Below are 10,475 nucleotides of genomic sequence, written 5' to 3' on the forward strand. Positions count from 1 at the left end.
GGACGGCGACGGCGACGACGGCGACGACGAACAGAACAAGGAGGAGGAGAAGCCTTGATAGTGGACACCACTGATGACAACGGCTAGAAAGATCAGGACCGTCGCCGAACACCACATCGTACACCACTGAATCGCGTATGAAGAAAGGCGGCTAATCACACGTCACACCAAGCACACCGAGCACAACGCGGTCGGGCGGCCGATACATCCCAGCGCATATTTGTTGAGCATAATCACACTCGCGTCGATGTATTAACGGGACGATGATATTTCGTGCGCCTCGTTTCATCCGCCGAACACCCGAGGACAACGGAGGCCACGGTATAACCCCGCCTGAAACTATTCCCGGAAAAAACCCCACTAATAAACAATCGATCTACCGGACGATAGAACCGTTGCGTTTTCTTCCTTGGTTAAATTTCTCAACGCGTAAAACCTTATAACCGCGGGCACGACACTACTTTATATTCCTTCTTTTTTTTCTTTCTTTCTTTTCCTTTAAATTATTATTTATTACTCTCCTCTCTCCAACATTTATACGTGTGTACTCACTTCGAACGTAACTGCTTTCTTTCCATTGATTTACTTTTTTTTTTAACTTTTAAATATACTTCACATCACACTCGATATTATTCACATCGGCTTCGTGCACCTCGGTCTCGAACGGTATCGGCGACGACGTCGGATACAATACATGTTTCGGTGAAAGCGAGTCGCCGCGGATTCTCGGTTATTATACCCTCTTTTTTTTATTTTTTATTCTTTACCAGCGATCGAGTAACTCTCGGTACTTGTCACGTAACGTGCATTAATCGAACGAATTAAAACGGGTATAGGTGTGTGTGCGCGCGATATCGGCGACTCGATTCGCTACAATGCACGCTTGTATATGTACGCCTTAAACGCACCAGCTTCGTTCACTTGGGCCATGTAACGCGGATGGAGCCGACTTCGCTCCTCCTCACTGCACTACACTACTCGGAGTGACGTCACCGTGGCGGGAGCGTAGCATGGCTCGCCGGCTAGCATCGCTGTTTGCCGCGGTGGTGGGGAACACCGCGTAGGGGAACGGAACGAGTCTACCTCTTGGGAGAGAGAGAAGCGGCCGCGGCGGCTCGCAATCGCGATCGTCGCCCGCCAGCCGGTGAAGTGCGCCGGCGAGTGGTGGGGGGGAGTTTTCGTGCGTCCCCGGAGGGGAGAGAGTGGAGGGATTCGTTCGAATCGAAGCAAGGACAGGTAGGGAGGACTCGGGACTCCGGGAGAGAGGGGATAACGGGTCGAACGAGCTAACCCGAACTCCCGAGCCGCGCTCGTCCCTGTCGAGCCGGTTCCCTCTCTCTCTCTTTCTCTTTTCCTCTCTGCCCCCTCCCCTCCCTATCCACGCCATCCCTTTTCTCCTCCGCGCACCTCTTAACGAATCACCCAGCACCCCATGTCTACCCATCCTCCTCTCTCCCCCACTCATTGCGCTCACGCTCTCTCTCTCTCGCTCGCTTCTTTGTCCTTTTCCCCCCACCCCGCGCAGTCACCGGCGTCACCACTCCATCCGCCATCTTTCTTCCGCGCGTCTCTCCCTCTCCGTCCATCTTGCTCTCTCCAGGGCCGGTTTAGGAGCAGCCAATTACCCGGGGCATCGGTACTTTCTACCGGGAATAAAGACGGAAAATCGGATTATTACGAAAATAAAAGTACTTAACTTTGTGACGTGCTCTCTAATCAAGGAAGTAACGATCAAACAAACGCGTCCCTGACGGAGAGCGAGCTATCGGCCCCCGCGTGCACGCGCCGATGAAAAATTTAACGGACCCGCACTTTGCTTTGTGCGGCCGACTATCGCCGATCGAAATGTTACGGGACGAGGATGTCTACAAGTTCGACAACGTTTTCCCTCTTGTGGCTGCCTTTCTTTGAGACGAGGAACACCTACGTGCACGCTCTGTACGCTGCGATAACTGGTTATTCCACGCGGTTTAGATCGATGTTACTTTGAAACGTTCATTTCAAATTTTCATATTTCATTGTACCCCGATATACACCAGCATGTACATCACTTCATAGTCAAGTCGATGGAATGCATGAATACAAGAAAAATAGCCTTTTAATTATCCTTGAGAAAATTTTGTAATATTCTTAATAGCTGCATTATTGCAGCGATTTATTCAAGGTACAGTTGTGTCTAGACAATTGGCACTTGTGTACCGCTGAAACGATGCAAATACAATTCGTATTAACGAAAATATGCGAGTAATAACAAGTTGAGAGTTATAGGGCGCCGGAACGCGTTCGGCCGGACCTGACCGTACTCCATCTTGTTTCCGCTAGAATCGCGTCAAAGTCGTGGATTCATGGCGTCGATGTAGTGCCTGCGACTTACTGAGACCCACTGTTCGTTTATCCTTTCGTGGCGTACGTTCTTTTCATGGTTCACGACAGTCCGCTCATACGAAATCAACTCTATCGACACGACAATGCCGAATGTTCGTTTTGTCGGTTAGAGGCACGCCATCGAGGCTAGAGAAAGCGATTTCTCTGTCGCACACGATTCGCTACGTCCGAAAACGGAAGCAATTTCATGACCGTTTCGTACGAGATACGCCTATTGCGTGTTCTGTGCCAGTGACTCCGTATTTGTATAAATTCATTTGTATAGAATTCGTTTTATCCAAATGATCATCCTCCCATGTATCGCTCCCTGTGCCATGTGTCGCTGATCCTAAATGAAAGCATTGACGAACACACTGTCTCTGTACGATGATCTTTAAACATTTAATGGATTTCTTGTATTCCGTTGCGTTTGGGAAGCTAACAATGTAATTGTACATCTGGGTGTGTCTTGTATTTGCTTGCAGAGAACAAGAATGCCTTGAGATATTGTATTGTTAATGCCATAGAAGTAACAGAGACGTATAATTTGATTCACAATTTATTTTATTTTAAGAATTATCCAATGCCTTGGTTATCGTTCAATGCTCTTACTTCACCGTTTTTTAACCACTTAATTTGTTTAATTGATATCCTTGACTTCTCAATAAAGTACATTTGTACACCTGAATAAAGAAACATACGAGCATTAGATTTTTACGTTCAAGATCAACTACCTCTTTCCGTCCACGTTTACAAGATGCGTGGCAACGTGATATTCGGACGAGTTCGATACGATTTTAGGAAAAAGTTTTTTTATCATTACCAAGAACATTTTACTTATCACTCGAGATTAAACATTTCGGTCTTCCGAGCAACTTTCTTAGAACTTACAATGTAACCGAAAATGTGTGGAGTGTATGAAAGTACCGTTACATTGTATAGGTGTCGTCGAAGATAGCCTCTAATCGACAAATGTAGAAAGTTGCATTATGGGACACCGAGCTCTATCTATCGGCTCAAAATACGAACTGTTTCTGTGTTACCAACAGTAAGTGGAAACAGTACTTTTTTTTATCGAACAAACAATATTGTTTATTTGAAATATCTGAATTCTTTCCAGTATTGTCCATCCGCACGTACGGACTCCTACAACCTATTTATATTTTAATAGAATCTACGTGCGCGTTCAATCAATCCATAAGTGTCAAAATATTTTTGTAATCTTGTGGATTTTTACAAGCTGAAAATGGATACCTCGCAAATATTTGACATATATTCCGAAAGCGAAGAAGAAGCAGAAGGACCATCAATTTTGTCGTCTGATCCGGAGAAACGGAAGTTGGCCCGGAAACTGCGAATTCAAAAGCGCGTAGAAGAGCGGACAAAGTAAATAAACAATTATGATTAACGTTTGTATTAAGTTTGATTACTCGTTAATATTTTCAAATGCAGGACATCTGTATACTAACATAACTTATTTTATTTTTATCTTTCTATTTTTACGAAACATGAAAATGCATAAGTACGTACAGGCCGTCGGTTTTTTATCAGCACTTACCTTGATTTTTTAAACCACGATATTTTCCCTTCTAAATTTACTTTTTTTTAAAACGCGGTTCTTTTTCGTCATTGAATTTTTAAGTGTTTGAAATAAATTGTTCAGGTTCGCGAAAATCGAAGAGGACACGGGTATTGAAATAACCGCTATCGAGCAACAAATACTCGATAGTTTCGAAAAGTTGGAAAGATTACAAGAAGAAGGAGTAGAAGTCGTACGTGTGTTTGAAAATTTCGAATAAATTTTTAAGTAGATTTATTTTTAACCTAGCAACCTTTAAAAATACCTACCACCTTTTCTTTAAGTCCTCAAATTTTTAATTCAAGAACTAATATTTTCATCGTAAACATCACTTGTAAAACAGTAATAAAATAGCGTATTCTTAGGTCACCGGCGTAAGAGTAGCCAACGATGCGAGGGAACTGGAAAGACGAAAAGAAGTGCAGGATACGAGGAGGAGATTGTTGGAGGTACTCGAAGAAGAGGATAAAAAGTACATGGAGAAGTATGATGAAATTAATGCAAAATGGCCCGAGATTTTCGCGTGCAAAGACCCGCTGGATATCCACGACGAATTGGAAGCTCAAAAATCCAAGTGCCTTGCGGTCCTAGAGAAAAAGAATGCCCTAATCTTGGAGTTGAAGGAGGAACTGGAGAAAGCCGACGACAAGTTCGCTGAAGAAGTGAAGCAACAGAACAAAGACATCGACTTGCTTATCGAGAGGATGGAAAATCAAGTTTGTATCTTCGGAACTACAATATTATTCTTTTTTCACGGTACAATTTACAGGCATCCGAAATTTCGGTTTCGGGTCGGGAAGCTTCGGGTACCCGAACATTGCAAACTTTCGGGTTCCCGACCCCAAACCCGAAATTTCCGGTACCCCTAGTTTATATCGTGAAAAATGAATAATTTTGTGGTTACCCTAACTTTATGAACTTTGGAGATCCGGGCTCGACCCGATCCGGCTCGGGTAACTGCAGACCCCTGGTATTTATACTATACCTTAAATATTTAATTTAGGTGCGCTCGATGACCAAAGCTTACCGCCACGAGCTGACGCTGATCGAAAACGTCATCGAATCGGAGCGCAAAATGCTTCTGGCAACGTCCATGGAAAAATGGAAAGCGTTGTTTAAAAAGTACCAAGAGGACACCGTCGAAGCGAGAGAAAAGAAGAAAGAAATAATGCGGGAATACGAGGAGGACATGAAGAAAGCGATAATTGAGCACCAGGAGGAGTTTAGGCGACTGAAGATCAATTTCGAGTTGGAGATACAGGGTCTTCAGCAGGAGGTGCAGAACATGAAGGCTTTATGCTTGATGAACGTCGAGAAATTGGATTACAATTATGCCGTGTTGAAACGTCGGGAGGAAGAGAACACGATCGTGAAGAATCAGCAGAAGAGGAAGATAAATAAGTTAGTATCGTTGTTCACCGTTTTTATGTTAAATTATGACCGTCTTCGATTCGATTTCAGGCTTCAGGATGTGATCAATGGGTTGAGAAAAACGTACGCGGATCTAGAGGACTCCACAAAATCAGAAATTCAGAAGCTCACTACTGACATTTCAAAATCGCAGAAAGCTATACGAGACCTGGAGGAAAAGTCCAACAATCTCGCCGCAATAAATGATAAGAAATATATGCAGATTTGGGATTTGAATATTCAAACTGCGGACGAGTTAGTGGATAAGGTATACGACACTAACGACATTTTTACAACTCGTCGTTTAATAATTTAATAATTCACGTTTGTAAACAACCGATCGAATACAGTAATAAATCAGATGATAATAATGTCAGTAATTCAGATTTTAACAGCGGATAAGATTATTCACGAACAACTGTTGGGACTCGAATGGGAACCACCGAAAATGCAATTGTTGCGAAAAGAGGATTTGACATCTTATTGCGGCGCGATGTGTGCCATAAAAAAAGGTAATATTAGAACGTGAATCATGTTCTTAAAAACACGATTATAATCAACAAATATTTTTGTGTATTTGAAGAGAAGGAGGAAGCAAAGAAGAGAAGAATGATCTCCAAAACGTACGAGCCAGAAAGAACATTGGAACAGTTTAATTTAGAACGATCTCTACTGAATCACATTGCCAAATTAATTACCGATCACTGTGAATACTATATCGAAGACACTTTGAAAGAATTACTGTCACACTACACAGAAGAAGACAAGCTGCTGATTCGACTGGACAAAGTGTTCGAGGTAGCTTAGTAAAAACCAGTTTCCGAAAATATGAAAATGAAAATAGATCCTTTTTAGGCTTTAAAAATTACATCCGAAGAGGAACTTCAATTTTTGCTGAACTTCTTTTTACCGTATGCCTATTGTCCAGTTTGCACAGCAAAACCTGTAATCTTACCGAGCGTTTGCGGAGAATCCGTCAGAGCTTCTTCGTCTGGAAGTTCTTCATCTAAATCTTCCTTGTCTAAAACTTCTTCGTCTAAAACTTCTGCGGTTAAAACTTCTTCATCTAAAACTTTTTTGTCTAAAACTTCATCGTCTAAAACTTCTTCGTCTAAAACTTGCTCATCTAACGCGTCTTCGTCTCGAAGCTCTTCGACCGAGTAAGTAAAATTAAAAAAATAATATCCTACAAATTTAGTTTACGGTTTTTTTAATCTTTGAAGGACCACTTTACCCCCCATCTGCGGCGAAACACATCCAGCAGAAGCTGCTTTAGTTGCAGCTATGCACGGTACACCTTGCTGCACCAAGCCTCCAGTTCATAAAGAAGAAAAGGAAGAAACCCAGAGCGAAACAGTAGAAACATCCACGACGAAAACGGATACGCCACTCGCAGAACAAACGGATACGCCATTCCCAGAACAAACGGATACGTCGACTTGCGTTGCTGAAGGAATCGTAGAAGTCACCGACGGTACTATTTAGTCTAATTAGGAGACTGCAGATTTTGATGCAAAATCAAAATTGTCAGCGCCAATTGCACGACGCAGTAGACATACTGAAGCTTCTTTCTCTCCTTAGTCATCTTAATAAGTTGAATATAATACATTAGTATTATTAAATGCTTTCAGCTTTTCTTCTGGTTTAAGTTGTACCAACTCGTTTTTGTCATCAATGCATACAATCCGCAGTCTACTGATAAATCACTAAAATATCTTACGGGTACTAACAGTCCAGTAATAACATTTAGCAATTGTCAATTTTTGTTAGAGTCCACTGGAAAACCGAAACGACGACTCGTCTGTGACAAAGGCCATTTGTTAGAAATTGAAACAGAATTTGTAGCGAACGCTTTGAAAGAGTTCTTAGAAAGATATGAGTATGTGAAAAGGCAGGACATCATAGTGCCCATCGAGAAGAAAGAAATCAAGGTGAAGGTTACAGTTTCGCGAAACATTACAGACGATGATATCACCGAGTTCTGGCAGAGATACAAAAATATTTTTTCACCGGAGAAAGAACGGCTTTGGGATAATTTGCTAATTGGTCTGAAGAAGTACCATCTAGTGTTGAAAGAGAGGCACGAGTTGAACAAGGATATAAAATGTTTGCAGAAACAAAATACAGAACTCACTCGATTATTGACAAGTTATTCGGAACAGGTAACTTTGGCGAAAAAATTAAATGTATCTTTTAGGATTTTTTAATTCTACTTTGTATACGTACTTTTCAGTCTGATCCTGTGCAGCTATTAGAAAGAAACACTAAAGAGATTCAATACATATTACAGGACTCCTGAAATCATACAGTGAGAAGTATTGCTAGCAACATTATATATTTTTATGCGATTTTTTAATGGACATATATACATTCATACAATGTATCAGTATCTTTTCGCGTTACTTCGTCTACTAATAAGGATATTACGAATACTTCGAACATATTTTACTAATACATATCACACACATTATATAGTCAGCTGCTCAGCATTTCGTCCATCATATTTATAAAAAATTATGCTGATAAAAATATTCGCGTTGAATACCTCGCATAATAAAGAGTCAAGAAATACTGCAAAGCAAGTATAAAGTTCAGAACATTTCGTGTTCTGAATGTTTATAACAAAATAATGAACAACATAATGTTAAAATGAAAATCAAACTGACATAAAGAATGAAATGGTTCTCAAATCGTTTCTTTCCATGAAAGAACAATAAGTAAACATTTTTTATATGCATTAAAATAGATGTATCGATTTGAATGGATTTTTCCCTATGTCTGATTTGTAAAACCTCCTGGTACAAAATTATTTGACAACGATTGCACAAGATTTTTGGGATTCGAACCAGGCTTAGGTTTCTTCCAATATGGAAAGAACCTTTTCTTTTTTAGAATTTTTGCTTGCTTCAACTTACTAGTGTGCTTCTTTGATGTTATGTGCTGCAACGTAACATTAAATTGCATTATCAAAAACAGTTATTAATTATTAACGTCTACTCTTATTTTACGTACCACATTGTACTGTGTTGGGGAATTAAAAATCTTGTTGCACATGTTACACGAAAGAGACACATCTTTCGATGCAGAGTTGTCCTGGGCATTCATGGGAGTTGACGTCACTGAACTTCCAACTTCCTTGCCACTCCACTCACCTAAGCATCAATGTGCGATCAACACTATCTATGTATCACAACCGCTGTTGCGGTCAAATGTGATAATAAATCAGCTTGAACACTACATTCATGCTATGGAAAAAGCAACCATTAATAGAAACTGTTCCAACAAAAGATATCATTAAAATGTTTTTCCATATTGGTGCATTAGCAAGTCTTTGTCAGGTTGAAATTACTTATATTTAATGTTAGTTTCCTCCGTACAATAATAAAATCTTAGGAACACCAAGACAGATGCAATAAATTTATATTATGATGACAGAAAGTGAAGAAAATCTTTTGAAAATTGAAAATTTATGTTATTCGTTAAAAGCGGAAAGTAATAAATTAAAAATGCATTTATGAACAGTCAACCAAATAATAATACGAAAGGACGTATACACGTGAAATTTATGCGTTTGCAAAAGGATTATAACAAAATGGATGAGATATGCGATTATTTTGTGAACAACATTAACTTTATTAATTATAACAGTAACTATATAACTCACAATCGAGTTTCTTTCAGACACAAAATGCTCACAAACGGTATAAATAATAAATATACACTTTCAGTCTGGCCAAAATAAATAATGTACAATAAATAATAATAAATAATAATAAATAGTAAAAAATAAATAATGATGCACAAATTAAACAAGTGCGTGAAAACATCACCAAGCATCTCGGCAACAGTTGTTTCGATTAAAGCTCTTCAGGAATGAAATTAGTTAGCTTTGCATTAATTTATAGAAACGCATGAAAAGCAAAAGTGAGTAGCAGTATAAAGCATGCAAATGCAAACAAAATTAAGCAATAGATTAGCACAACTACATTCTTTTCGATTATTTTATTAATCCACAGTGTGCGAGTAAATTTAACTCCGTATAATGATTTTCGTATTAAGTAGGCTTTATTACCTCTCATTGCTTTCTTTTTATGCCTGCTCCCTAAAAATCAAAACGCTTTTTCAATCTATTATAAATATAATAATGTAAAACAGACCTTGATGTATTAAATACCATTCAAATGTGTTTGTAATTGTTGTATAGAGTTTAGACACACGTTGCACACATTACATTTTAGCCCATTTGTTTCCTCGTCTTTTGTGAATGCTACTTTTGTTTCTTCAAGAGACGCCATTATATTTTTAGACCTAATCTATAAAAAAAGTTCTGTTTCTTTTCGATTTCATTGCTATCCTATTCTAATTATTTTTGAATTCAATAATAAGGCTCGGTACAGACTATTCGTACACATTTAGTCAGATCAAATGTTCCAACTAGAATGGAGCAGTACCCATAGTGTGAACATTGCGATTGGACCTGGAGCTAACCGATAGTCTGTACATTTTTATCTTTGGTTTTGATAGTCTTTTGGTTATAATTTATAATTCCATTTGTACGTACCTGTTTAGCATGTCTGGCACCTTGCAAATGAGTATCTAATACAGTTTGACTTGTAAATGATAGGTCGCAATCGTCACAACGAACAAAAGGTTTCTTTGTGGGTAAATTGCCCATTATATTATCCACTACCGCTTTGGTTACAGGGTCGTTTAGGCTCGAATTCATTACAACCTCCGTTGGTACGGCCATTATTAAAACTGAAAGGTAATAATTAATTAAGGTAATTTAATTTCATAAATTTGCTAAATTTCAAAGAGCAACTAATACATCGCAATATTTCAAGACTTGAAACATTATCTCGTGCAAAAAGTTTGTTTATAGAGTGAACCTGAATGAATATAATTTCGAATTAATGAGAAATTGCTTAAACTCCAAAATAATTTTCCGGGTATACCTGTTTGTGACGTCGAATACGGCTAAGATGAGTCTCAGTAATAATTGTGTAGTAAATTTGATCCTCCTTCAATGAACCGTGAATGTTATTTAGCGGGCAATCGTGTTTGTAAATGGAACCAGCTCTCCTTCGTCGGCCCGTCAGACGCGCAAGTTCTCGCGTTGGCC

General features: G+C 39.3%; 2 protein-coding genes across 2 annotated transcripts; one reads left to right on the plus strand and one right to left on the minus strand.

The window, feature by feature from the left end:
- The first annotated feature begins 1,353 nt into the window (after positions 1-1,353).
- Positions 1,354-7,710, plus strand: LOC143359580 (dynein regulatory complex protein 1). Its single transcript, XM_076797601.1, has 12 exons — positions 1,354-3,412; positions 3,536-3,750; positions 4,028-4,136; positions 4,309-4,659; positions 4,947-5,344; positions 5,405-5,621; positions 5,739-5,865; positions 5,937-6,151; positions 6,209-6,513; positions 6,577-6,827; positions 7,124-7,515; positions 7,587-7,710. The coding sequence occupies exons 2-12, from the start codon at positions 3,611-3,613 to the stop codon at positions 7,650-7,652; spliced, it is 2,571 nt and encodes an 856-aa protein (XP_076653716.1). The 5' UTR covers positions 1,354-3,412; positions 3,536-3,610; the 3' UTR covers positions 7,653-7,710.
- On the minus strand, positions 7,670-10,467 carry LOC143359589 (zinc finger protein 346). The gene is made up of 6 exons (XM_076797619.1): positions 10,309-10,467; positions 9,915-10,111; positions 9,528-9,666; positions 9,426-9,455; positions 8,366-8,505; positions 7,670-8,293 (listed from the first exon to the last, which is right to left on the minus strand). The coding sequence occupies exons 2-6, from the start codon at positions 10,101-10,103 to the stop codon at positions 8,126-8,128; spliced, it is 666 nt and encodes a 221-aa protein (XP_076653734.1). The 5' UTR covers positions 10,104-10,111; positions 10,309-10,467; the 3' UTR covers positions 7,670-8,125.
- Between the last annotated feature and the right edge of the window lie 8 nt (positions 10,468-10,475).

This window comes from Halictus rubicundus, chromosome 12 (assembly GCF_050948215.1).
Source record: "Halictus rubicundus isolate RS-2024b chromosome 12, iyHalRubi1_principal, whole genome shotgun sequence".
Taxonomy (NCBI): domain Eukaryota; kingdom Metazoa; phylum Arthropoda; class Insecta; order Hymenoptera; family Halictidae; genus Halictus; species Halictus rubicundus.

What these genes read in the sequence shown, in the direction of transcription:
- LOC143359589 (XM_076797619.1), bottom strand. Translation starts at nt 10,103, where the DNA reads ATGGCCGTACCAACGGAGGTTGTAATGAATTCGAGCCTAAACGACCCT. An exon ending in GTGCCAGACATGCTAAACAG is followed by an intron (nt 9,667 to 9,914) that starts GTACGTACAAAT and finishes CTTTTTTTATAG; the next exon opens with ATTAGGTCTAAAAATATAAT. An exon ending in TAAAAAGAAAGCAATGAGAG is followed by an intron (nt 8,506 to 9,425) that starts GTAATAAAGCCT and finishes ATTGATGCTTAG; the next exon opens with GTGAGTGGAGTGGCAAGGAA.
- LOC143359580 (XM_076797601.1), top strand. Translation starts at nt 3,611, where the DNA reads ATGGATACCTCGCAAATATTTGACATATATTCCGAAAGCGAAGAAGAA. An exon ending in CGGACGAGTTAGTGGATAAG is followed by an intron (nt 5,622 to 5,738) that starts GTATACGACACT and finishes TCAGTAATTCAG; the next exon opens with ATTTTAACAGCGGATAAGAT. An exon ending in AATCGTAGAAGTCACCGACG is followed by an intron (nt 6,828 to 7,123) that starts GTACTATTTAGT and finishes AATTTTTGTTAG; the next exon opens with AGTCCACTGGAAAACCGAAA.